General features: G+C 42.3%; 1 protein-coding gene across 5 annotated transcripts in view; it reads right to left on the reverse strand.

Moving 5' to 3' along the window:
- Positions 1-4384: 4384 nt before the first annotated feature.
- The window catches only part of SMAD2 (SMAD family member 2), a 60770-nt gene continuing 38235 nt past the window's right edge, over positions 4385-26919 (reverse strand). For 3 of the 5 annotated variants that reach the window (XM_044431119.1, XM_044431118.1, XM_044431120.1), the window contains 9 exons: positions 21227-21316; positions 20021-20214; positions 18683-18817; positions 17357-17431; positions 14769-14822; positions 12440-12652; positions 11989-12126; positions 8807-8951; positions 4385-7428 (listed from right to left, as the gene is read on the reverse strand). In XM_044431119.1, coding sequence (XP_044287054.1) covers positions 7305-7428; positions 8807-8951; positions 11989-12126; positions 12440-12652; positions 14769-14822; positions 17357-17431; positions 18683-18817; positions 20021-20214; positions 21227-21316 — 1168 coding nt within the window. In that variant the 3' untranslated portion in view covers positions 4385-7304. Of the gene's footprint in view, positions 7429-8806; positions 8952-11988; positions 12127-12439; positions 12653-14768; positions 14823-16334; positions 17326-17356; positions 17432-18682; positions 18818-20020; positions 20215-21226; positions 21317-26919 lie in introns of those variants that run through there. The other 2 variants (XM_044431122.1, XM_044431123.1) reach the window with 2 other exon arrangements.

Raw genomic sequence — 26919 nt, forward strand, 5'->3', positions numbered from 1 at the left:
TGCCAGCCTGGGTCAAGAATACTAGGGTAACATGGACCCAGAGTCTGACTCAGCATGAAGCTTCCCATCAACTGATTCGTTCATGCAATTGTTCCCAAGTCAAACAAGCAGCAAAATTGGCTGCTTGCAGGCAAGGGTGGCAACTCACCCAGAAACCCAGGGCAGGCTCCTCTGTGTACACCACATTCTTAAGATTAGTCAGTCCTGGCTCTGCTAAAGCCAGCTTTTTCTGTAGTTCGGGGAGGCAGCTAGATCAACATTTCGAAGCAAGCTGCACACATAAGGCCATGGTGCTCTTGCTACAAAGGAGCCCTGCCAACAGGATCAGTGCAGGCAAATTTGCATATATATTATTTTGAGTGTAATTGGCGTCAAGTAAGCCGATTTAAAAATAAAACTGATTGAAAGCCAACACATGGAACAACAAGAACAGCCAAGAGCCTGGAGCTAATTAGAAACTCAGAACACTCTTGGGTGGAATGGATGAGTTCCATTTTCCAATCTCTCTACCCAACCATCTTGGAAAGACTCATATGGAAAGGTGAGTTTTAAATAAATTAATGGAATGACTTGATTTGCTCATCTATGCTAAAGGAATGCTTCTCCTTTATTTTTCCCTGATCCCCTACAGAATCCAGCTACCAGATATGAACACTCTACAAAAGGCTGCACCTCTTTCTGCCCAAGGGATGAACGCATTTTGGAGCCCTTGAGGGGTGGGCAGTGGTGGTCAGGCCTGCATTTCCTCCCCCGTTCTGCTGCACAGGTGAGGAACCCCTGGACCCAGGTTAAGTACCTCCCCAAAGAGGCTCCACATGCACCTCACCTTTCCATGTCTCTTAAGACGAGACGGCTTAGTGCTGCAGGAAGTCCCAAGAAGCTTGTCCTTGGGCTCACTGGAAGGAACTGCTGCCTGCTGTTGGCATGCGTTGCAAAACAATAAACTGCCACATTCTGGCTGTGGGAATCCCAACATGTTTACGTCTTGAACAGAGTGCAGGTGTCCATTATCTTGCAGTTTCTAACTTTCTGGAAGGGGATGCTGGAGTATGGCTAGCAATGTTATCTGAACCAGCACAGATCTGCCAAACAGCCCTTTAAGTTTAAAAAGAGGCATCTGATGAGTACCCAGCTGTTTTATTTAGGAATGAAGGGCTTGCAAAAATTCACATCTATGGCATGTGCAAAAACAACGCTTCTTATGGAGTACAAGATCATCACCCTGGGAATGCCTGCTGAAAAGGGTATTTTTTGGAAGATACCAAAAACCAGAAGGGTTGGGAGTTCTAGGGAGTGGGTATTGCAATACTTGAAGGCCGTATCTTGAGCCATGATAGACTGAAGCTTCAAATCTAGGTACCAACAGGCGGTTATCCCCTGACAAGCTCAGCAGTCAGGTAGTCTTATGGGGATTAGGTGATCTGATCTGTGCTCGTTATTTAGAATATTTTTGTATCACCCCCTCTATTCAATGAGCACTTGATGCAAAGTACAGTAAGTATACGAAATAACAATGAGCGGGGGAGGGTTGGGAAAAGAAAGAAATCAAAAGCAGCTGGTATGGCTCAAGCCTGGCTTCAGTGGTGCCAGGCTGGAACTGGGCAAACATGGCAGACTAAAGAGAGGCCAGAACTGTTGGAACCGAAGCAGAGAAGAGAGCTAATATCTGATAGATCTGCCAGTCATTTCCTAAAGTCTTGCATGGTGCTGCTACAGTGAAGCGTTCACACAGACTTCCGGGCATTTCTAACTCACACGTTTTCAAGCCCTTTCAGGAGCTCAGGACCAAAAGATGATGGTCCAGGGGCGGCCCAACTCCTACAGCCATGCATCTGCCCTGCTTGTGTACAACACACACGGTAAGTGAGGCTGCCGAGCTGAGGGACAGGACCTGGGCTATTCCAGTGCTAACTCCCTGCTCAGCTGTCACGTAAGAGCAGCCCTCCCATGAAGTTCCCTAAATAGTTTCTATTCCAGTTGAAGAACTCGTGCCTGAACATGCTTTTCCACCTCCTCCCCTTTTCTCTGGTGTGTCATTTCTGTTAGGATGCAAGACTGTAGGCAAGGACTGTCTTGTGATTTTTTTGTAAACCATCCTAAGAGCATTCTTGGCTTTAAAGGGTGGGATGCTTTACTAAATAAATCAAACGTACTTTAAGGCACAAAACCCTACCTTACCTAAGCCCCCATTGTTACTTTTCTTCTAAGATTTGAGCTGAAGAGGGGAAAAACTGGAAGGCAATACAAGGTTTGGAAGTTCTGCTCTTCGTCCAAATTTTGTTATTTCTGAAATTAAATTTAGGCCGAAATTATTTTTTCTGAAATTAAATTCCATATAGGAATAGGCAGGCGTGTGGCTATACCCATCACATCTGGTTTGGCCCCTAAATTCACAAGTGCTGCCTTTTTCATACCTTAAGGACACAGGGACTTGCCGTGTCATTTATGCCAACTAATTAATTATATCCCCCCCTCAAAAGAACAAAGCAATTACATTTTAAATACAAAATATGGAACAAGCTGAAGTCATAAAATCATAGGGACAGCATGAAACCCTCAGCAGGATTCACACTGCGCTACTGGGGAGGTTCAAGGGAGCTCGCCTGTCCCTGAAGAGGATAATGTAGGCACCAGGAGATCTTATCGGAGGAGTGCTCCAGAACTGGAACATAGCAACCGACATGGCAACCATCACCTGAGCTGAAGCAGGAGGGGACAGACGTAGCATGGCTGGGGACATGAAGGGACAGGCAAAACTGGAAGTCTCATGCCTCCGTGGACATACACGCAATGCCACGGTTCATGGGAAAGGTCTCTGCACATGACGCTTTATTACTTCATGGTTGCCTGGTCCATTCTTCCACTGGGGAATTCATCTTGTACTTGGTGGTGGTTTTTCTCCCATCTTTTGCCCCAGAAGTACTTTCCTGTACGAATCTGGATGAAGACTGGTCCGTCAACTCAAGCTACCCAACAGAGTAGTCTTTAAAAAAAAAAAACAAAAACCCCTGATGCATAGAACAGGTTTTTGACACCATTCTCTCAGCACTCAAGTTTACAAACGCAAGATGTGGCACAACAACCATTCTAACACAAACACGTGTAAAGGTAGTTCCATTAGGCAATCCTGTTTGCAGGAAAGCATTTTGAGTGTTTCAGCAATACATACAAGCACACTTGACAAAGTCAAAGAACTTTACAGCCATGCAGTTTGACTACTGGAAATTCCATTCAGAAACTGCTCTTGCTTTTGAAACCAGTTTTTTATAATGGTTTAACAATGGTTTTAAATACAGCTCCATCAGCTATGATTTTAGTAGTCGCAGATCAATGCCATTTGTCACCCAAAGGAACAAGAGATGTCAGCAAAGGACTTTTCTAGATTTGCATCTTTTCCACACCCTCCCTTTGGACAGTTTTGTCCTGCCTGTACACATTTTGCAAACTTTAAAAAACCCCTCTGTGTTTGTTTATCACTGACAGTTCAACAAACTGGAGCGGTTTACAGCAGGAGAACAAGGTCTTGGAACAAAAGTGACAGGTAAATAGGATGCTTCAGGACAGATACTGGAAGAAATTGTAATGCAATGTAAACTTTCTGACAAATGCATAAAGATAATGACCACAGCATTAGAAAACGCCCCTTACAGCGAGTGGAAATAAAAATCACCTCTGAACACAGATCGCGCTAATTTCGTAAAAACAGCTACTGCGTCCCAAGCAGGCTACCCGTGTGCTGGCTTCTCTAAAGCCGCCCTGAAAAGACACAGCCAAGCAGATCTACCCACTTTAGCGAGTGACTGGCAGAAGTGCAAAGCCCTCTAGCCTGGTCCAGCATGGCCTGCTCCGTTTTTTGTAGGCTGTGCCATCTTTGCCAACGAGGAAGCGCAAGTGCATTCCAGCGAGCAGGAGCGTCATCAGAGTGGGGCAAGGGCCGACTGGGCAAACGAAAAGTGCCCATGTAGACACAGCTGCCCTGCCTCTGGGTTAACCAGCTTGCTTTCAAGCTAACAGTTTGGGCTAAAGGCTTCATTTCCCTTCCATAAACAGAAGGAATTCCATTTCGCAGTAGAAACTGCACAGAAATGCTTAGACTGCTTCAGGACAGGGCAACAGCAGCACATCAAGTTCTTTTACTGCATGGTTAGAAGGTGGATGCACCTCGTCTTTCCCTTGCAGACAGAAAGTGATCAACAAATATGAATGGCCGAAGCACAGATCTACTCAGCACTGTCATATTCAAAATCCTCCAGGTTCAAAGAAAGCGTTGTCATGCGGGCTCTGGGGGGGGGGGTTCTTTCTGCCTCCTAGTCACCCAACCCACTAGATCCAAGCAAGACCTGCTACATGGAGTGTTACAGCTTTAACCAATCAAACAAAGTGGTGAGAATTAAAACTTTTATTAGTGTATTCACATATTAGGCAAATGCAACACGCATGAAAGCTTATCTCTTAGGTTCACGAGTTCTACCAATACATTAGTCTACTGGTAAAACTACACAAATTGGTAATTGCCAATTCTTTTAAACTGCCTGGTCCATTCTGATGCCCCGCCCCACCCCCAGGCTTGGTTTTTGGTATTGCTCCTATGCCCTATTTATTATGGCATAAATATATCCACTGCTATCATCCATTCAGTCAGCTGATTACAAAGCTTAACACTGGCCACATTTGTTCTCAAAGCTGAAGTTGCTGCTAGGTGTACTTACAAAGTACAGCACTAGTGCAAACAAACGGTCTGGGGTGAGGGGAGGAGAAGGAAAAGAAAACAGACAAAAGGCAATCCTGCTACTGCCACAACAACGAGAATGACAGACAGCTAGATCACAAGATTGTTAGTAAGATGTATACTTTTCAAGTCAGAAGAACCCTTCTATACAGTTTCCCAACCCTTACCCAACCCAACTTATTTGTAGAATATAGTTCAAAGTATTGTTTAAAGCAAGGTCCAGAAATAGTGTCCAAGGGTTCACAATAACATGTACTATGGAGTCTTCCTTTTGCTGATCACACACCTCGAGCAACACCGAGCCCAGGGAGGCTGCAGAAACAAATGCTTCTGCAAGGTCCATTCCTTCCATAATGGATCCTCCTAGATTAAGCCATATTGCTTTGATCTGACCACCCTGAAAGACTTACAGCTTCGCCACACTTTACATTCAAACCCTTCTGGAAGTTCATTCCACTGTGTGGCAAGGGAGGGGAACACTTTCAGGACTGCCAGGCTAACTTGTGGAGCATTACTATCCCCTTTTAAATCTTCCAAGGAACTAACATATTCTTCACCCCATTCTCTTCTTTTTAAATCCAAGTCCAATTGCTGTGTGGCATACCGGGAGTCCTGCTAGAGCAGTGGTGGAAGATGGAGGACCAGAAAAGGGACCGGGACAGGGAAGTGGGAACTTGCCTTGAGTTCAGCCACGCTTTCGCGTTCCACATACCCATCCCTGCCGAAAGTTCTTATTGTGGATGGCTTCAGGACACACAAGAAGCATCACCGCCTTGCGGCTGTTGCTCCTTTTCTTTATGAAAAAACACAGGGGTACTTCTTTGAATGCACTCTGACCTAGTCTGCATATAATGGCAACCCAAAGTATGGTCTATAGTTTTATTTATTTTACTTACTTATTTTATTTCTATGCTGTCCAATTTCTTTCTGAATTGCGAGTGGTCATTACACATGAACCCCACACTATACTTCAACTATGGGTTGTAACCACGAATAGCCTAGAGCTCACAACCTGACAACAAGCCATCGTACTCTTCCCAGGTTCTTAACAGTTAACAACCCAGTTGTTGATACACAGTGCAGGTTCTGCAAGTGACAAAAATCCATGATTCAACCCATACTCTAGGTGATCGTTATGTGCAAACCAAAATTCTATGCAAAGGCAATGACGGAGCTGTAACACACATCTGGGGGAGGGGGGGCAAGATTCAGAAACTGCTCCTAAAAAAGGCTACTTCTGTGACAGATGCATGAGGCTGCAGAGTTAGCATTAACATTTGTGGCTTTGGGGACAGAGAGCTAGTGCAGACGCTTAAGAGAGGCTGAAACAGGTGTGAATCCTTCCTGTCTCCTGGACCACAGGTTAAGCATTACCATGGCTTGCAACCAATGTTAGTCTCACTTAAAGCCAATGAAGTGACTGGGGCTCAAGTTAGACTAGCACTGGATGTATCCCACTGACTACAGCCCCATCGTAGCAATGTTAGCCACGATGAGGGCTACCTTAATGCTTTCAAATCCTGCTTGAAAGAGAAGGTGAAGAAGAAACCATGATCCACAATGAACGTTGGCACCACAGTACTGCTTAACCACAGTCCGGGAAGAAATGCAGGCCTAGGAGGCACTCAAGGAGACTGCGATGCATGGTCACCAGCCTGTTCCTCACCTCTTGACCGTGGTGAAGAAACCAGGTAATGTTGCAGGTGCACTGACCCATCAGTGCATCTTTCAAGAGTGCTCGCCCGTGTTTTCAGACAAAAAGGTGTCACAGCACCCACTGCCAGCAACAGGTGCATCGCCCTGGACAGGCAACAGAGGAATTTTTCTTAAACATGATTTGGAAGTGGAGGGTGTGGGGAGAAAGAGATCCAAATTTACATTGGATATTTAGGGTTCATTAAAGCACAATCAAGGGCCAAGATTTCAAGAGAGGAAACAAGAAATGTTCCCTTTCCAAAGAGAGGTTTAAGGAGGCAGCTAGTACACAAGGAATGTGTATCGAGGGGGAAGCTTTTCTGTAATAAAAGTCTGTTATAGGGCAGCGGAAAGCCTGCATATATATTTATATATAAAAATATAAAAAATATGGAGAAGCAAGAACTTGGGCTTTTTATGAGATGGCTGCCTAGATCAAAAGAGCTCCAAGTATCTAACAATGGGAAAACTCAGGACAGCAGAACGGTGTCATATTGGGGGGAGGGGGAGTCCAAGATACATTAAAACCATCCATGTTATTGGTAAACCTTTAGGACACTCAGTTTATATATACCCAATAAAGACACCATTAAAGTCTTTAAATTGTCCCTCCCTCCTTCAAAAGAAGGCTTTTCTATACACTAACGTTTCATCTAGTTATCAGAGTATAGGAAACAAAATCCACAAGGTGCTTTAAAACTGACGAGACCCTCAAGTGCTTTCTCTCTCTCTCTCTCTCTCTCTCTCTCTCTCTCAGAACTTTTTGGATAGGAAACAGTTCATGGAGACCACACACGAGTTACTACGACAGACGAGTTGTTAGATTTAAGTCTGTTGCCTGGACTTCCTATTTTAAGCCCACCAGTAATGAGAAGCAGCTTTACGACATGCTGGAACAGCGTACTGATGGAGAGCCCATTTGAGTCAATACTTTATCAAGCCACTGTAGAGGCCCATTCAGGTGAAGCTCAATCCAACAAGGAGTGCTTGTTACTGTTTGCCGCCTAGAAAAGGGGGAAAGAAGAGGAGGAAACACACTGTAAAATCAGTACACAGGCCGAAGAATGACATCCCTGCTCAGCAACTAGACCACTTACAGGGCCACTTTGAGAAGACTTCAGAAGGTGGCCAGCCAGTTTCTCATTGCCCACCCTCTAAAAGTTGGCCTGTCAGCAAGTTCCATTTCAACAGGTGCCTTTTCCCATCCTTTGGTTGCCTTTTGTTTGACATACAGCAGCAGTTCACAGGTGGCACCTGTTCATGGAGCACAGGCACCCAACCAACTTTTTTGAAGGAGAAAACACTGTCACTTTGACACATTCGCTCTGTATGTCTTCCTACTTTTGGAAGCAGTATGTAAGCAGCAAGGACTGAAAGAGGTTGTCCAACTTTATTCTCTTCACAAAGGCAGGATCCTCTCAAACCAGCTATAACTTTACAAATTAAATCTTTTGCTTTCTAAGATCAGAAGTCAAAGCCTTCAAAATCTGACTGAATTTAAACTTTGTTGCAAGATAAGCCAATTATGCAAATCTGACAGCATTGGTAACACAAGGATGAAGCAAAAGAAGTAATCCTTTCCAACTCCAAAAATAGCATTAAACATGGCCTGGTTTGTGTCAAGTGCCATGTCAAAAAGCTGCCTGTTCAGTTCAATATTGCCACACATTCAGTGTGATTTGAGGTCTATTTGTCTTATCACACAAATCCACCAAGAAGCAAAACCTCCACATCCATTTTCCCCGCTACCAAGCACCTTGGCCTTGTCATTACCTGAATAGGATACTCAAGCTGAACTTTCAACCTATCCGAATGTAAGAAAGAGAAATTACTGTGTCCGTAATGACGGCATATTTTCTGCTTCTGGAGAGGGCTCAGTGCGAGGGAAAGTTGAAAATACTTTGTTCACTTGCAGCAGTTGATCAACGGATAAAATTAAATGTGCTCTGTACTGTTTTCAGCCTCAGTTTTTCCAACTATCAATTGACTCATGTTTCAAGGGTATACGACATAAGCCAGGGCAGGGGAACCCTAGCATAGCATCAAAGTGCTTGAGAACGAGCTTGCAAGTTAGCAGCTACCTTCTTCTTATCCAGAGGACAGGGTGCTACTGAGTCAAGTTAAATTAAAGAGGGCACTGTGCCTTAGAACACAGCCTGCTCTCCATTTGTGTAGGGTTGTGACAAGCCCACCCATCTCACTAAGCCCCCACATAAACCAAGTCTCTCACTACCCAGTAATACAGTCCAGAGTTCTCTGCAGTAGTTACTGGAAAGCTCATCTGCTATCATTGCTCTTCTCACTGCAGAATCCTGGCCTGCCTTCAGTATGGCTCTGACACAGGGTAATTCGACAAGCAAGGAAGGAAGAAAGGCTCTGTACCTGTACTCAGCTCCCCATCCTTTAACAAAACTCATCCGTATGGTACACATTCGAGTCAGCTGATACACTGCTTCAAAGCCCTGATTCACAGATTGAGCCAAAAGAGCAGCAAACTCCTGGTTATTAAAGATCTTCAGGTTACAGCCTATACAAAGAAAAACGGTTAAAGGATTGATGAAGTAAGAAGAGCTCCACTGAGTCAGACCGCCAGCCTACTTATTCCTTTGGTTGCCCACTGTTCAACCAGATGCCCATGGGAAGTGCGCAACAGTAAAAAACGGAAGTGCAACAGCATGCTCATGCTTCCCGCCACTGGTACACCAGACATGCTGCCTCCAATGGCGAAGGAAATGCATAGTCTCTGTAGCCAGTAGCTACTAACAGAGCCTCCAGGAATTTGTCCTATCTCCCTTTAAAGCTCCAAGTGGCCAACGAGATCGATCTATCTATGAATGAATGAATGAATGAATGAATGAATGAATGAATGAATGAATGAATGCTTTATCCCATCTATCTATCTATGAATGAATGAATGATCGTTTTACCCCATCCTATACCAATTGTCTCTGGACGGCTTGCAATGTTACTACATTGTGTGGCACCCAGTTCCATGGGGGAACTATGCAGTATGTGTGAAGTGTTTCCTTGTGCCTACACCAAGTCTCCCACCAGTTAGCTTCACTAGTTTCTCCTGTCCATTTTTCCACACCACCCATCCTTTTATACCTTTACTGAGAGTCTGGGCTGAGAGTCTGTGACTGGCCCAAAGTCACCCAGTTAGCTCCACTAGCTGAGTGGGGACTATTATTATTTATTATTATTATTATTAGAACATTTCTATGCCGCCCCTTGCCGAAGCCTCAGGGCGGCTTACAACACAATAAAATACAATACAATACAAAAATAACAATATAAAATTAAAGTTAATAATATAAAATAAATAAAAAATATAAACGATATAAAAGAAGTTATAAAAGAAAAGTTATAAAGGAAAAGGAAAAGAAAAGAAGTCGCCCTGGCCAGATAAATAAGTAAATATTGTTAACAATTAAAATGACGTTTAAATAAAAAGGTCTTCACCTGGTGCCGAAAAACAAATAACAATGGCGCCAGGCAGACCTCTCTGGGAAGCATATTCCATAGATTGGGCGCCACCGCAGAGAAAGCCCTCCTCCGAGTACCTACCCTCCTAATTTCTTTCATGGAGGGTTCCCGGAGAAGGGCCTCTCCTGCCGATCTCAGGGGGCGACTGCGCATATATGGATGTAAGTGCTCCTTCAGGTAGCCAGGACCCAAGCCGTTTAGGGCTTTATAGGTCATCACCAACACCTTGAATTGGGCCCGGACTTCAATGGGAAGCCAGTGAAGCTGACGGAGGACTGGAGTCATGTGAACATAATGTCCTGTCCCCGTCAGCAACCTGGCAGCTCTATTTTGAACCAAGTGAAGTATCCGGACCGTCTTCAAGGGAAGCCCCACATAAAGTGCGTTACAGAAGTCAAGGACTAGAACCCAGGATCATGGGAATCCCAGTTTCATGCTCTTACCCATTACACCACACTGGTTCTGTGATTACACGAAAAACCCACAGTTTTATAACCCTTCTTCAGAGCAGCTGCAGCCCCATGATCATTCTGATTGCCCATTCGTGGCATCATGGCATTCGCAGCACTACAGCATGGAGACCGCACCACAGATTTGGGTAAGGGCACTGCAGCATTAGCAATTGCCCCCAACATGGAATTTGCCTTTTTCACAGCAGACACACAAGGGAAGGTCTTCCATGAGCTGCCCACCGCAACCTCAGTATATTTTCTTGGCCAGTCACCCCCTTCAAGGTATGCATGAAGTTACGATCCCTTGCCCCAGCGTGTCCACCATTCTACTGGCTTACATTGCTTAATAACTGAGAAAGGGAAGGAACAGCATTTTCCGTTTTAATACTCCTTCTCCAGTTTGAACCAATCCTTTTGGAGTTCTTTACAGTCTTTATTTATTCAATGTATATGCCTGTCCGCTAATCACAGGCTCTCTGGGCAGATTACAACATGTTAAAATCCAACAAAATAAATAATACAAGCACAATATAACTTTAAATTACAAAGACCTATCATTATTATTACTAATATCATGAATAAATTAACAGAATTAGATAAAATAAGAGAAAGCAGAATTCTATGGGAAAAAAAACAAACCCAAGGATAGAACCATTAAACCATTAAAATTACTAAATATCTCTAATTTACAATCATGTCCCATTGGCAGTATAATTAATATATAAAGACTCACCTATTAAAATAACTGTTAAATAAGTATTTATCTGGCAGCTAAAAGCCAAAAATGTAGGTGACAACCAGACCTGGAGCAGGACTGAATTCCAAAGTTGGGGGGTTTTTTGTTGCTGTTGTTAGTCGCGAAGTCGTGTCTGACCCATCGCGACCCCATGGACAACACTCCTCCGGGCCTTCCTGTCCTCCACCATCCCCTGGAGTCCACCTAAACTCACACCAACTGCCCCAGTAACTCCATCCAGCCACCTCATCCTCTGCCGGCCCCTTCTTTTGCCACCAATCGTTCCCAGCATCAGGCTCTTCTCCAGGGAGTCCTTCCTTCTCATTAGGTGGCCAAAGTATTTGGGGTGCTATGCTGGAAAAATCCTTTTTAACTACCCTAATTTGGTGTTGTTAGCCAATTTAGCCACTTCACTCCCATCCACTACCTTAAGATAGTTTGAACATGTGAAAAAACACCAGTCACAGCGGAGAACTTTTTGGGGGAGTGGGCACGCTTTACATCCCTCCACTGGGAAAACATTTATTCCTACTCTGTTTTCTGTTCCTCAACCTGTTACCAATTCTTAAGAGGATTCTTCCCCTTATGCCACGCCTGCCAGCTTTACTCAAAAGTGAGGCACTTGATGAAAAGTCTTTTGGGAAGTGTCTGCCAGATCATCTTCAAGCCACACTGGAGTTCTTGAAAAACTCCTGGTCAGAAACTATTTGGACTCAGATTAGTTCACTTACAATTTGTCGATAAGGTCTAGGCCTTCATCACTACTGTGGAAAGTTACTTGTGCTAAACATATTGAAATGATTTAAACCCCACCTACCCACCCCTTACTGGATTTTTTTCTAAAACATTTTAATACTCTGAAATGTTTTTGTTGGCTATCCATATCTTACCTGGTGGAATTTTGCACACAGTTGCAGGATGCCAGCCATATCTCTGATTACAATTGGGGCTCTGAACAAAGATTGCACTATCGCTTAGGCACTCAGCGAAAACTTCCCCACCAATGTAATACAGGCGCACTCCCCTTCCTGTGGGGGGAAGAAACAGCTAACAATTTACAGGATCTTAACACACATGCCATATGAAAATGATCTTAGACAAAAGGGTTTTTCATTTCTATTATTTAGATATGTTGGTACTCTTCTGGTTGGCATCTGTTATGTTGATGCCGAGTTGATTTTGTTTTAATGGGTTATTTTTTACATGTTTGATTTGCAAGGCTAGCCACCAACAGGACCTTTTTTCAAAAACAAAGATGCAGTGATCTCAAGCACTGTCAATGTGAATTGACAGTGCTTGAGATCACAAGAAACAACCAAGCATATGGCAAGAAAGCGCTACCTATGTGCCGTCTCGTCATTTCCACAGTGGCATTTCTATTAACGTTGGAGAGCAAACCTAGGCAGAATCTTTCAGAGTTTGATGGATCCGTAAAGCCGTCTACAGTGAGTGAAGGCTGCGAGGCATGGAAAGTTTCTCCCACTCTCTGATTTAGTTCATAATATGCTATTGAACACCAGAATGCTGGCTCTGAATAGGTAACAGGCTGCAAGTCTGAAGGGAAGAGAGAAATAATTATTCATGCTAGCATGTTATACGTATACTTAAACCTCAACACAGTGGAAAAGAACTGAAGATACAGTCCTGCCCAGAATACTCAGATTATCTGACTGCTTCATGCAGACAATTTTCATGACACTTTGTTCAGCCACCTCTACAAGTTCATCCCATGACTGCTCCACACTGTGCCACTAGTATTTTAATTACTCTTAATATAGTAACAGACTCGTGTTTAAAGGGCCCATTTTTATTAAACACAGAACCAACCCATACAAAGCATGAATGCAAGACGCTGAAGGACCCCAATTACTGGTTCAGCAGCAGCGGGATTGAAAAAAATTTATGGACCTGTCTAGGCAACACAGAGGGCCGCATTACTGGCTGACCACTCCACAATCCAAACACTGCAGTCACAGAGGTGCAGTGCCATGACAGCTGATGTTTTTCAGCCTAAGAACGGAGGTGGATTGAGGCTAGCATGCCCTTTTCACCACTGCAATGAAGCTTCTGAAAACCTGACTGCAGAAAATAAGGGGTTATTTTTCATGGGATACAGAAGCTTTGATAGAAGGCTAGTCCTTACCTTTCTAGCAATATACTTGCAAAGGCCCCCACCAACACTGCAGAGAAACTTTAGGAAGTTTCCACTGGCATCAGTGGGGGCTTTTACAGCCTCACTGTAGTGTGGGAAGGAGGAGGAGAAATTCTTTGTCTCTGATAAGTCAGAGAGTGGCTAAGACATGAGCTATGAGCCAGAGTGCCACAATTCAAGTTTCAACTCATCCACAAGCCCAACGGCTCCAGTGCTATGTCTGCAATCCAGGTATGAATACATAACTACCTTAAAAACCGTGTAATATTACCAAGAATGAATGCAAACCTGTTTCACAACTCAGAAACCACTGTGTAAATGTTATGTATTATTTCAGTATTGTAAGATCGTGCTCACAAGTTATTCTGTATAGGTAAATTTCATCTGGCATTGTGGGGTGACTTTAATACCCCAGGTACATATTCTGAAGTGTAATTTACAAATGAGAAGTTCTACCAACTCATTCTTTTATAACACTGTCACAATGTTCCTGGTCTAAAACACTGCTCCAGAAGAAACATAAGAATGGCTGCGTGGGCTGACAACGGGACCCCAAATAAAAGGCACAAAACAAGGCCTCATTTTAAAGCTAAGAATCTATGCTAAAACCTCCAAAAAACAGAATGAAAATCCATCAAGGGAAAGTCATGCTTTTTTTTAAGTTAGTAGGCCAATGCATTGTTATGTAGAGATAAAGCCAGTGGGCATGCTATTGTTATGCAGATTTTCTCAAGGTGCATAGACTGAGCAAGAATTAAAATATAAATACCTCTGCTTGCTGATGGCTGAAAGCCATTTGTATGTGGATTGCAACCCCTTGAGGGAAAGTTCCAGCCAGAACAAAATTTTTTAGGATTTTGCCTTTTATAGTCCCAAGCTGCTTTCTCCTAAAGTTATAAAGTCACCCCAGAAGCAGCATCTTCTGGGTTTTTCTTAAAGCAGAAGATAGTAATTAAACTGTAAAAGAGGTGTCTCAATTTTCTGAATGTGCATTCACTGTACCTCTGCCAACTTCTGGGGCATCCTGTTCTACTACCATCTACCTACAGTACAAATAGCCTTGTTGTCCTCTTCTATCAGAAGCATTTGGATCACTACAAAGATCTATGGCTAAAATATTACTCCAGCATTGGTATTCTGAGAGTACTGAAAGAGCACCGCATAAAAACACAACTCTTCTCAAAATCACACAAAGCAAAACATAAGAATAAAGCAGATGCTCACAATGGAATGTTTTACCTACGGCAGGATCCCCCTCTTTCTCTTTGTAAGTTCCTCACATGTTGGAGGAGGCCGCGATTTTCAGAGTTTGAACATCTGGGCTTCTAAATTAGCATTGATAGCTAAAGTAGGAAGAATTAGCCACTGGAAACAGATCTGACTGGTGCCTGAACAGAAGCACCAACCAAAAGAAATCCTTCTTCCTGGATAAAAAGTTCTCCTTCCTAAACAGGAGCTTGTTTCCACAGCAAGAAAGAGTCCCAGATTCAGTAAAGAAAAACAGCATTTGTAGCTTACCTAAGCTGTGATTAACAGGAGAGAGTGTACTAGGAGACAGCTCGGCCGGGGACCCTGCAGAGAATTGAGAAAGTTACTTCAACAAAGCTCACCAGTGAATCAGGCAGTTTGAAGGGGGCCGTGTTTCTCCACATGATACCATTACATTTGGATGCTGTACAGTAGTAATCTGGAGAACCTGGAGTCAGTTTCTACTAATGTGTGTGCTAGGATTTGCCCAGAAGGTATTTCAGTATGGCTTATGTCCAACTGTGTCAGTCTGCTTTGGAAAGTGAGCCAAATTTTGCTTTGACTGCTTCAGATGTTAGCATCTTAAACATTGAGGGGAATGTCATGTCCCATGCACAGCATATATTTCACTATCATCAAGAATGAGAAATCCCCAGGTTTCTCAGTCTAGGAGGAAGAAGGGCAAAAGCAGCAAACTTGACATCAATGATGGGAACAGAAGTACCCAATATCCTCTGACAATTTGATCTAGTTAGCCATTTAAATCCTTCCCTTATCAGGAGTGGCAAACAATGGGTGGGGATACACCTAACACTACCGAAGAGGCTGCTAAACTGTCCCTCACTATCTCACAAAGAAAAAAAACCCCTCAAAGTTGCTCCCATAGCTCTTGCATCCATGCCTCTATCACATTCCAGGTCTTGCTTTTCCATGACATTTAATGCAGAACCTATTCATGGGCATTTATCACCAAGTTTGTGTACCATTCATTACCCAGAGGATTTCAAACCTGGATAAGCTCATGTGGCCCCTTTACAGATTGACCCCTGCTTAGAAGAAGCAACTCTGGCAGCACATATGTGAGATTAACAGAGACCACAGGGAAGAACAGGGACAACAGCCATGCAGGGCGAGTCCAAATGTTGGGTGCACGTACAGGCTGCTACACGAACAACCCACCCTATATTGTTTATTCACAGGAAGGGTTCCTGTATCAGGCAAATTTACCCACTGCCTTGCATTAATTGATGTAACTGGTTTGCTGCTTGCTATTCTTTGATTTTGGTGTTTCAATTGATTTGTGTGTGCAAGATATTTATCCCACAATCAATTTTTATTCATGGAGAATAATTTTGTTAAAGATATTCATACTTTTAACTAACAAGAGGCTTTGGTTCAGATTCAGTTACTTGGAGACACTAAGACTGAGTTCAGACACAACAAATAACCATTAGGAGTGTGAACCGGCACAAGTCTAGGGTTTGTGTGTGGAATGGAGGAAATATAAAGCTTCCACTACTGGCTTGGCATGGACCAGTTCATTGCTGTGTCTGAACAAGGCAAACAGAGGTGGCATTCTCCCCCTACTCTCCCCATTTGTTAACAAGACAGGGTATCAACTCTAATGGCGCTGTGTTTCTGTATCTGAACTGGGCTACAGCAGCAGCACCTCCTTGCCCTGGGGATACAGTTGCTCCCTCTAAGGTATGAGTTACTGTCCCCAAGGGTAAGCAGGAGCCAAGCACAGAAAACTGCCGCCTCAGTAGCACAACCCATTTAATGCAGGGCTCAGCTCTGGATGCTGCTTAAGGTACACTCCTGACTCTCTGAGCATACCTTGAGACCGAAAGAAAATGTCCTGTGGGAAGAGGGAATGATCTTGGCCAGCAGTAATCTCAGTGCTCTGGAAGAAATTTGGAGAGGCCTGAATAGCTGGAATTACTGCTGTTTTCCCATCTAAGCAGGGCCAGGACCTGGAAGGCATTCTGAAACAACTGTCAACAGTAGCTGGGGCCTTTTATTGAATGCACTGATCCCTATTAAGAGAGGAGGGATCCTGCCTCACTGATCCATGTTTCCATAACCTCTGGAACTACCTGCCACAACATGCTCACTGTGGGACCATTCTTGAAGACTATGCATAAGCTGTAGCTAGCACAAAATGCTGCTGCTCATCCTCCAATCAGCATCAGGAATAGGAACATGGCTGATTGATTTTCCAAGAACTATGTTGGCTGGAAATTTGTTTTCATTCTAAGCTCTACATACTGGTACTTGCCTTTAACACGCAGCGATTAAGAGCTGTACCCATACTGCTCCAGGACTTCCTGCATAGCACTTGAGCTTAGTAGGACAAGTGCCTTTGATAACAGAAATAACATCCATGATGAAAAGACAGCAGCTCCACACCATTATCTACCTGACAGCCCTTCAAATGTTTCAGGGAGTTTATACTGCTTCCAATTTGTCTGTTCTCAACAATCAATGCATCCAGCTCCTCCAACATTCGCTCATACGGCTTTGTCTCCTTTCTATTTCTAGAACGGAGGCAAGATGTTTTTATTTCTCAGGAAATTTAGCAATAGCTTTATATAAGATAGTGCCGCTTTGCTTGTCCAGGTTTTGCTTCATAGTTATTTTTAAATTATGGCCTGATTGTTAAGATACAATTAGTTTTTGTTACGGTAATGTTTTAAATTTGTGAACTGCCCTGAAGTACGGAAACATGGTATTAAAATATTTCCAATAAATACATTAAATCTTTGGCAGGACAAAGGGAAAGTCATTTGGACAAATTAAATTTCTCCACATTCTAGAAGTCCTGGAAGTGAGCATACAGCAAAAATTACAATTGTTACCTGTATCCATGCTTTGGTTTAACTGCTGGTCACTTGTTTCTCCATCTTCACTGATATAGCCGGGAGGTGGAGTTTCTATCAGGAGCAAAGTACAGTTCATGTGTGATTAAAACATGGGGTTCACCATTACATGCCAGTGAACAATACAGCATTCACGTTTTATATATGCTTACAAAAGGAGGAGCACATGCACGGCACCTTTACAAAATACAGTGATTCTCCTTATGTCGCTGTCCTTGAGGAAAGTAGAAACCAGAAAAAGACCTACCCATACCTCAGTTTCCGTTCCCTTTCCTCCCATACCTGTCACAGTCCATGAACTAGATAACCTGTACACTGCGGAGGGACAGGTTTCTAGAAGTGTTTACTGAGAAGCTCTGGCTTCGCAGGCAAATGGGACTACACTACAACCAGTCGCTCTCTAGAAGGCTGCTTCTGCTCCACTCTGAAGCCAAGCAAAATACCAGCTATTTAACCAATGAATTCATGTGGCACTAGAAAACTTCTCAGGGTTAAAGTAAAGCAACCCCCACAATTTAAATAAACATGAAGCCTGGGAACTGATAAAGAGAGTTCCTGAAGTTCATTTTGTAGGACTTTAAGGGCATGACAGCCTCTAAAAAGATCTGTGGATGTTAAGAAAAAGGCATCCACGTGGATTTTTTTCCATGGCTTAGACCCTATCTATCTGCCAAAACACTCTCTAGGTGGCCTGAACATAAAACATAAGCAAACGAACTAGAACTATGAGCCATAAAACTAAGTATCATACAACCAAATCAAACTACAGAAACAAACCGCAATTAATTAAGGTTAAAGGCACATTTCAAACTATGCTGATAAAAGGCCTGGGCAATGATGCAACATTTGTTTTACAGGCCTTCAGCAAAGGCTGGAGATGACTGTCTACATGCAGTGAATTGCAGCTTGCCGGTGCCACAGTCAAAGAGGGCCTGGGCTCTGACAACTCACAGCAAAGAGTCTCTGCAGATCTTAACAGGCCCAGAGGCAGCTATGCTGGGCCAAGGCTTTGTAATAAGGTTGTACAATCTGCAAAAGCAGTAAGACCAGCTTGACTCAGACACAAGAAAAGTACAAGTGACAGGCAGAATGTAGTACATGCTTATCAATGAAGATAAGAGTCGTTGATGGAAGAAGCAGCTTTTAGTGGGTCACTCATGACTGCTGTGAAGCAATCCAAGTCTTGGGGTGCTAGACCTTACTTCCCGTGCCGCTTGCTTTTCTTGGGCAGGACGGACACCGCTAGCCTCAATTCTTCACATAGGCCAGTGGTATTTATAATAAACTCTGCGTTTACATTAATACCTGGTATGTAATTGCTCTGTGGTTCAATTCCTGCTGGAAAGTTAGTGTTTTCGGGAATGGAATGAGTATAGTCATCAAGTGGTGGAAGTTCGGTCAGAATCTCAGTATGCCGTGGCACCAGGACAGGAGGCAGAACTGGGAGAAAAAAACATCCCAAAATATTAGGGCTTCCAGCACTAGATAGGTCTGTAAAGCCTGGAAAACATAGGTTTTGCATTCTCTTCAAATGGTAGCAATCTTACCTATGGGACTAACAGTGCAATCCCCCATATGTCTACTCAGATCATACCCGAATCTAGCCTAGAAACCAAGCAAGATGAATACGGGTAGAATGTTTCGGGCTTGGTATTATTTTTTCAAGCTCTTCATCCCCTAGGTATTCTTAACATTTCCTACGAAGGGCCATCACAGACCCTTCATCTGAGGAGCTTGCCAAAGTATGCATGGGTTTTCCCCAGAACCACCTGGTGAGAAAAAGTTTATGCCTGAAGCCAGGGTTTGGCCAAGGTGGTTTTTAAGGGTTAGATCTGAGCTCAGATCTCTCAGAGATGTTTTTCATCTTATTCAACAGAAGAGATGTTTTCTGATTGGGACCAGGCAGGCCCAGGGTCCAATCCCCTCTTGGCCATGAAGCTGCTCACCTTCTCCCGATATACTCCATCTTAAAAGCAAGCATAATCACCCCGCTGGGCTCCTTGTATGAACAGCAGGATAAAAAAATATATATCCAAAACCTAACAAGACTTTTTCAACATGACTTATAAATAAAACTGTTGGAAACCATCAAAGGTGGAAAAACATCCCATGTAGGTGCACTCTAAGGAGCTGCCCTTGGTCTGTGAAATCTTTGCCCCAGAGCTACCACAGGAAGGATGAGGGCACTGGCTGGCTTCACGGCCAGCACTGGAGAAGGGGAGAGTCTCTACCCATGCATATACTGCGTGTTTTATTTCTTTGTGCTGAAAATACTGTGACCACCAGAGTCTCTGCAGTGGAACAAACAACGATTAATTGAAAGCGATGCATTGCTGAGCTAGTTGACAGAAATGTTTGCAACAGTTTGCAATTAGGGCTCCGAACACATGTATCCAATATAACATACATTTCAACATTTACACATCATTAACATTTTGATTAATTACCACAACATTTATGCACTATTGTAAAAATTAAAATTTGGATTCAATTCCCACTCAGGTTGTTAGAAATAAAAGCATAATATGAACCCCTTTTTACTTTAACTTTGCACACACTAAGTATGATTAGAAAGCAGTTTAACAGAAAAAAAGCCTGTGCAGCCAAGGCCTTTGTGCCAAAAGCAGCTTGCCATCTTCCTACCTGGAGTTTCCACTCTCTGGTAATGGTATGGGTTTACGCATACTTCATCCTTTTTAAGATTAAAAGCATATTCACAGTTTTCAATTGCCTTAAGTTCATGGTGACTGTGAAGGTCGGGCCAGCGCCACAAGCGGCAGTAAATAACATGTGGTAATCCTTTACGGTGAGATACTTGCAGGCGGCCATCAAGAGACCTAAGGGGAAGAAACATATTCCAAAATATTCAGAAGAGTTTTACAAGCAGCATATAAGCTGAGATAGTCAGAGCCATGACACTGACAGCAACCCTCTTCTCTCTCACCCATGCCCAAAGCGAGCTACAGCAGACATTTAAGTTCTTCACTTCTTGTTCTTACGTAAGAGGTGGAATCATTGACACGTGCACTTGTGTGCGCTCTCTCTCTCTCACACACACACACACACGCGCACACACACTCACTCTATTACTGGCACTTGAATTAAGGAACCCCTGTGTTGCAGGGAGCTCTAGAGACTGCTAAAGAACTAAGTAACCAGTACATTGTTAATACTATTACTATGCTAAAACAGATATTATTAAGTACATCTGTCATACACGACTGCACGTAAGGTTATAGCAGTCAGATATCCAAGCAATTCACATCAGCTAACAACATGAAGCTTGCATCAGACACACATCGCACTTGCTTGTGGTTTCATGATCAGATTGAATTCTTGCATCCCTTGCTGCTACCAGTTGAAAAGTTTTGCTAGTTTTAAGATAGACTGCCTAGGCCTACACAAATGCAGATGGGTTTATGACTCATGGGATGGGAAAGACGAAGCTTCAGCACACAATGCAAGTAAAGGGTGACATGAAAAAAAAAACCATCAAAAACCTAGATGATTTTTTCCTAAGTCTTTGAATGCACATACCTGTTCAAAAAAAAAACAGTGTGCAAACTATTTTAAACACACTTCATAAGAGAGCTGAAGTGTCCCAATCTTGTTAACAAATACCAAACCATGTATTTCCTTTTCAGACAGCACTACACTAATCCAGAGAGAAGTTTGTCTTTTTTGCCCCAAATTAGAATGTCATCGGTCAAAACATCAGCTGAAAACACTTAAGGCAGAATCAGTTTTTAAATGCTTTGCTGACTAGGAAGCATTTCCACTAGACAAGACCCTTGAAAGCCAAACCCTCCCACAAGATCTCTACAACGAGACACAGGGCAGAATATTCACCTGGTTTGTTCAGAGAAGCTGTATAGGCCTGTTGTATCCCACTGATCTATCGTATTTGGTGTACTCAGTCCCCAAATTTCAGAGCAAGTGCTGTGTATAAATTGAAAAACAAAAACAAAAAAGTTGATGTGAATATGGAAGCATGGTTATTCAAACTACCATGATGTAAAGACATGGGGGAAATGTACAGAAAACTTCCTTTCACATAGAAGATACTGCTTTTTTAAAGACCACAAATATCCAATGCTATATTTTCTATATGAAGGAGGCCAATAAAATGGAACATGTGATTCAAGGTAAAATGATGTTTCCAAAAAGGTGAACAAGTTGGCTAGATTTAAGCAATCAGAATATTTGTAATATACCTTAAAACAGGCAAAACCTCCTCAATCTGGCAGTATACAACAGCATCTATCTTTTAGGGAATATTTTTGCAAGCATACAGAAAGTCACAGATTACAGCCATGTCACATTAGATGTCAACAGGTTCTTAAAACAGCATTCAGAAACAGTGATGCAAAACAATTATTAGTTTGAATATGTATGCTGTGTTTCCTGTAGAAGGGAAACCTTTCTATTTTCTTGACTCTCGCCCATCATTTTTGAGAAAAGAGATATCCAACATTTGCTGTTGACAAGTACACAAATACAAATTGAAATGCAGTAAGAATCAAGCAGCTCAGCTTAATTTACAGGAAATGCCATGCATTCACACAAATATTTTCCTTCAAGCTGCCAACCCAATGTCAGCTCCTGAAGTCATCAGGCTCGGGAATAGTGGCACAACCAACTGAATTTATACCTGCAGCAGAAAACTTATTCTGTGAACTATACAGAACAACGCCCACTGCTGACTCTGCATGTGTTTTGCATTCTTCAGCAGGTGGCCTCTGTGCTTTGGGTTTACAGCTGCCAGCATCTGAGATTTGGCCCATTAAGCAAGAGTGACTTTGATGCATCTGTACTGCACCCTGAGCTAAACAAACCTTTGTAATGTCCTTCGCAAAGAGTGCCATTAGCTCTCAATTTACTTGCCAATACTTACCGGGGGTCTGAAAGTTTTAATTATCTACTTGGTGTGCCTCACCTCAGGTAACAATACCTGTTCCTAGCTGGCTACATAATATGAGCCAATAGAGTCAGCCAGCCAGCCACTTTACATGTTCGGTAGCATAAATAAGATATTGTTGAGTTTCCCTCAATCCAGTAGGTGTCAAATAAAGACGGGTCAACAAGTCCTTCTATTAACATTGCCCTTGAACAGCTTTGCAAATACATCCAGAGAATTTCTAGCCAAACCGTGTGTACTTAATGCTAATGCATCTGAGTATGTCAGTCGTTTGTAGTCTTTAAAAGTATGGAGTAAAGGCAGACAACTTTCATACAGCTTTCTAGCTTGGTTATCAACATAGGATTCTTCATTTTCCTGGACCCTTGCGCTGCAGCCTAACAATAAGGGCAAGCAAAAATTGACCTTTTCAAAATCTGAAATGCACCAGATTCTAACAAGAGTCACAAAACAGAGCTTTGGAGGCTACAAACGCGTCTGTCTGTAGCTTGCACTGCTGGGTTAGACCCTTAAAATACTGTGAGGCAGCAGGCTCCGACTACAGCGAGGCCCCTGGAAATAAAATGAGTCTGTTACATTTTATTCCTGTGTTTCATTAATATTCTGAATTTCATTAAGTTTGCTTTCTGGGAAGCCTCATATACCCAAACCACAAGGACACTTCTGAAAACAGTCTCTAGAGTAGCTCAAGCCTGAAAAACCATTTCTTTCCTTTGGAAGAAGTTTGCATACTTAAAACATTGCTTCGTGTTTGGTGTAGATGCAGTCGCCACAGAGGAAAGGTGCTGAACATTAGTACCTGTTAAGGTTGACCAACTCTTCCTATTGAGCTAGTAACAGTTTACAGGAAGCCCATCCATCCTTCCTTGGTGCATTGAACAGAAAGTTTAGCACAGGCTCCATGATACCAGAAATCCCTATGTTTTTGCTACTCTGATGCCACATTACTAGGAATTTAACATTCAAGTAATACTAATTCATTGCCAAAACCACAACTTAGCCCAGTGTTCATGTTTTCCAAGTATTCACCAAGTGTCTCTTGTAAAGCTATTTATACCAGGACCTTGAGTCAGACATGCTGCTTCCTAAAAGGAAAAAGCAGGGTGAATTTTGAGAAGATTACGTTCAGTGAAGGTACGTTCAGTGAAGGCAGATCAAATATGTAATTTCATAAATAATAGAGAGAGGGTGTGGAGAGTCTGTATGTGCACTCTGTGAGAAGCCTCGAACTACCTGCTCTGCTTCAAATGGTTTCCACAATCTCTTCTTTCCACTACTCAGAGAGGAAAAAGAAATCTGAGTGGCAGAGGCAGGGTTTTCTTCTGCCATGATCCTCAGAAAACAGTAATCCTTGGAAAAGAAATCCATATACAGTCAGGTCTTCACGTATTAATACACCAACATGGGTAGGCACACCAAGGACAGATCTTTGCAACACATTCAGTAGAGTTCTCTTTTTAAACGCTCTGCTCTAGAACCATATACATATAATCTTCTGTGAGATTATGGAAAACTGAAAAGTTACTATTTCTTTGTTCATTTTTATACCACCCAATAGCCGAGGCTGTCAGGGCCATTAACAAAAGTCAGATTAGTACAACACAAACCAGAATCTACTTGAAATTTTGAGTAAATTCTGGCTTTAAATCATCAGAGAGTCCTTAACTCCCAAGTGATATAAAAAGGCCAACAGTGTGCTGATCACTTTGAAAATCTGATATGGTAAGATGAGTTTGACTCCAAGGGGTGGTGACTGAAAGTTAAGATCTAAGCATTAAAAATGAACATTGAGGGGAAGCAATATAAGAGGTCACTCATAATAGAAAACATACAGATAATAAATAAAAATGTGCCACCAACAAAAAAGCCTCAGTCATTGAATGCATTATATAAACTTACCTTCCTCACTGAAAATGGTGGCTACTCAAGAATAACCAGCCCACAAAAAAAGCAATTAAAAGTTGGAAGAGAATCTCAACGTTCCCTGACGTATTATAAAAATACTGGTCAACTCCCTTTAAATTATATTTGGTTGTCTAAAACATGAAGCAACCACAATTGGTCAGGATGCTTAGCTAGGGCACTGCTAGCTGGATGACAAATAAGGTATCAGATGTGTCTGGAGCGTTACCCTCATAGCATGGATGCCAGTCTGGGTATATGGGAGCAAAATTCAAAGAAACTGAGGCTTTGGCTACAGGGAAATGAATATACCCAGTGAATCAGGTAGCCTGAAGTCCAATCCTGAGGCTACTGGCTTAGAAGACCCAAGCAGTGCAAGCCAAGATTGTCATCAGAATCCCTGCAGAATGCATGACCACACTGAAGGGAGGCAATGAAGAAGAAGAAAAAAAAGGCAGTAACTGACAGGAGCTAAGAGCAGGGTCAGGGTCTACCTCTGAACTCCAGAAGTTCCTGAAATGCTGATCTACACAGGCACAGACTTCTGTGCAACCGTACAGAGAGCAAGGACATTCATCTGGCTTGATGTAACAGTCAAGCAATGTCTGTGCTCACTGCAGACCGTTCTCATGTGTCTTCTACGCATATTTATTGCATTTCTATACTGCACAATAGCTGAAGTTCCTGGGGCAGTTCACCCGCAGGCAACTTCTCTCTTATCACCAGAACGGGACCCCAAGTAGTACGGCTCTCACACCATTCTGCCTTGATATACTAGAAACTGCTCCACCTCCACTGTAGAAATAGAAAAGGGCACTCTTGCCAGCCTGCCCTGAGCATCTCTGTGCCAAAGTGGCAACCAATTAAGAGACGAGCATATTGAGAGAATGCACATTAGCTCAAGCAACAAAAACAGCAGACTATTATTTCAGTAATTACTGATAGTTGTATGGTGCTGAAGACATAAATTCTCGATTTTATATTCAGAAATGTAAAGCAGAGGTTGGGAAATAGCAGAGTAAGATATGGAAACTTTCTAATGTTACTCTTCCCTGTTCAGATTCTTTACAAAGGCAGTTTACAGGCAACTTTGCATATTGAGGAAATTATGAAATAAATATGAATACTTGGAAATTACCTGGTCATAACAGATTTTCAACTGATATAAAACATTTTCTAGTGTTTTAGTTTCCAAGCTGTATCATCCGTTTAATTTCATTTTTAAATCAGGTTCTTTTGCATAAGTACTTAATGCTTACATTACTGTAATTTCTAAAGTATATGAAGGTAGCACTTATTGTGCCAATTACTGATCGCTCTCATTGATCACAATGTTAATATTACTTTGTCTGGTAAGACTAGAACAAGTTACTGTAACATTAGGTGAGCCATATCAAGTGGAATTTATTAACAAGAGACAGGGGGATGACAGTCTTAAACAAACTGCTGATCTAATTAAATTAAATACAGACAGAACAGATACAGCCACTGTAATTTCTTCGGATGCAGAGAAGGCCTTGGACAAAATTCAGTGGCAGGCTGATTTTTTACTTTGGATCAGCCTATAGGTCCCAATGATAACTTTCTGCCATTCTTGTTTTTCCAGCTATGGCTGAATTTCTCGTCAGGAAATACGGAGGGTGGGCTACAAGAAGGGCCTTTCTGGGAGTGGCATCCTGACTTTGGAATGAGCTCCCAAGAGGAGCCTGGCATCCTCTTTATATTCTTTTTCAGTGCCCGGTGAAGACCTTTTTACTCTGCCAGTATTTTAAATTGTGAGCTGCCTAGGGATGCCATTGGTAAAATAGGTGGCATATAAATATTTTAAATAAATAAATTTGTTACATTGATTTTAACAGTGGTAGATTTGCCTTTACGTAATCAATTGTTTTCTTAAGATGTAACATGGGTGTGCTTTTACTGTTTTATGATTAAGACTTTAATATTGTGTTTAATGTTTTATGTGGTCTTTTATATGATTTTATTGTCTGTAACCTGCCCAAGGAGCCATGTGGCTAATAGGGTGGGCTAAAAATATAATAGATGAATAAATAAAGCATCTTTCAGACTCTAGGCTCAGCTCTGCCACTTTTACAGCTTCAGAGTTGCCACCATTGGATGGATCTAGGTTGAACAGCTGTAGTCCCTCACAATCCATGTTTATGGGTATCTGCCGTTGGTGACAAACATGAAATACAGGGTTTTGAGATCAAGAATGGAATCATAATTGGTGCATCCTATTCAATGCATGCAGAAGGGGTTACAGATCTTCCAAAATTAATTTTTGCTAAATTAAACATAAGATTTTTTTTCAAGTATACAAGATGCCACTTCTTTTCAACAAGGGCTTAATTAAATTGGCCAATTGTTGGAAATGTAATACAGCAAACACTTTTCATGTTTTGGTAATGCCTAATGGCCACTTCATTTTGTGAGGAAGTAATAATCTGAATAAATTTTGTGATGCAAAGTTCTTTAGTATTTATCAATATGCATGTCCTTCTTTACTATCTGCCCGACTCTTGGAGCTTAATGCAAGAAAACATAAATTGATCTTCCATGTCCTTCTCAGATCTAAAAAATGAAAACTGTAAATGGCCACCTGCAATAATAGAATGGATTGAGGCTTGAGAAAACTTTCAATATTCGAATGGGTGGGTTTTAAGTATAATCTACAAATAGCCAAGTATAAGTATATTTAGGCTGCTTTTGCTGAAGTCTA

The sequence above is a fragment of the Varanus komodoensis genome, unplaced genomic scaffold, assembly GCF_004798865.1.
Source record: "Varanus komodoensis strain SLA01 unplaced genomic scaffold, ASM479886v1 scaffold22, whole genome shotgun sequence".
NCBI classification, from domain to species: Eukaryota; Metazoa; Chordata; class Lepidosauria; order Squamata; family Varanidae; genus Varanus; species Varanus komodoensis.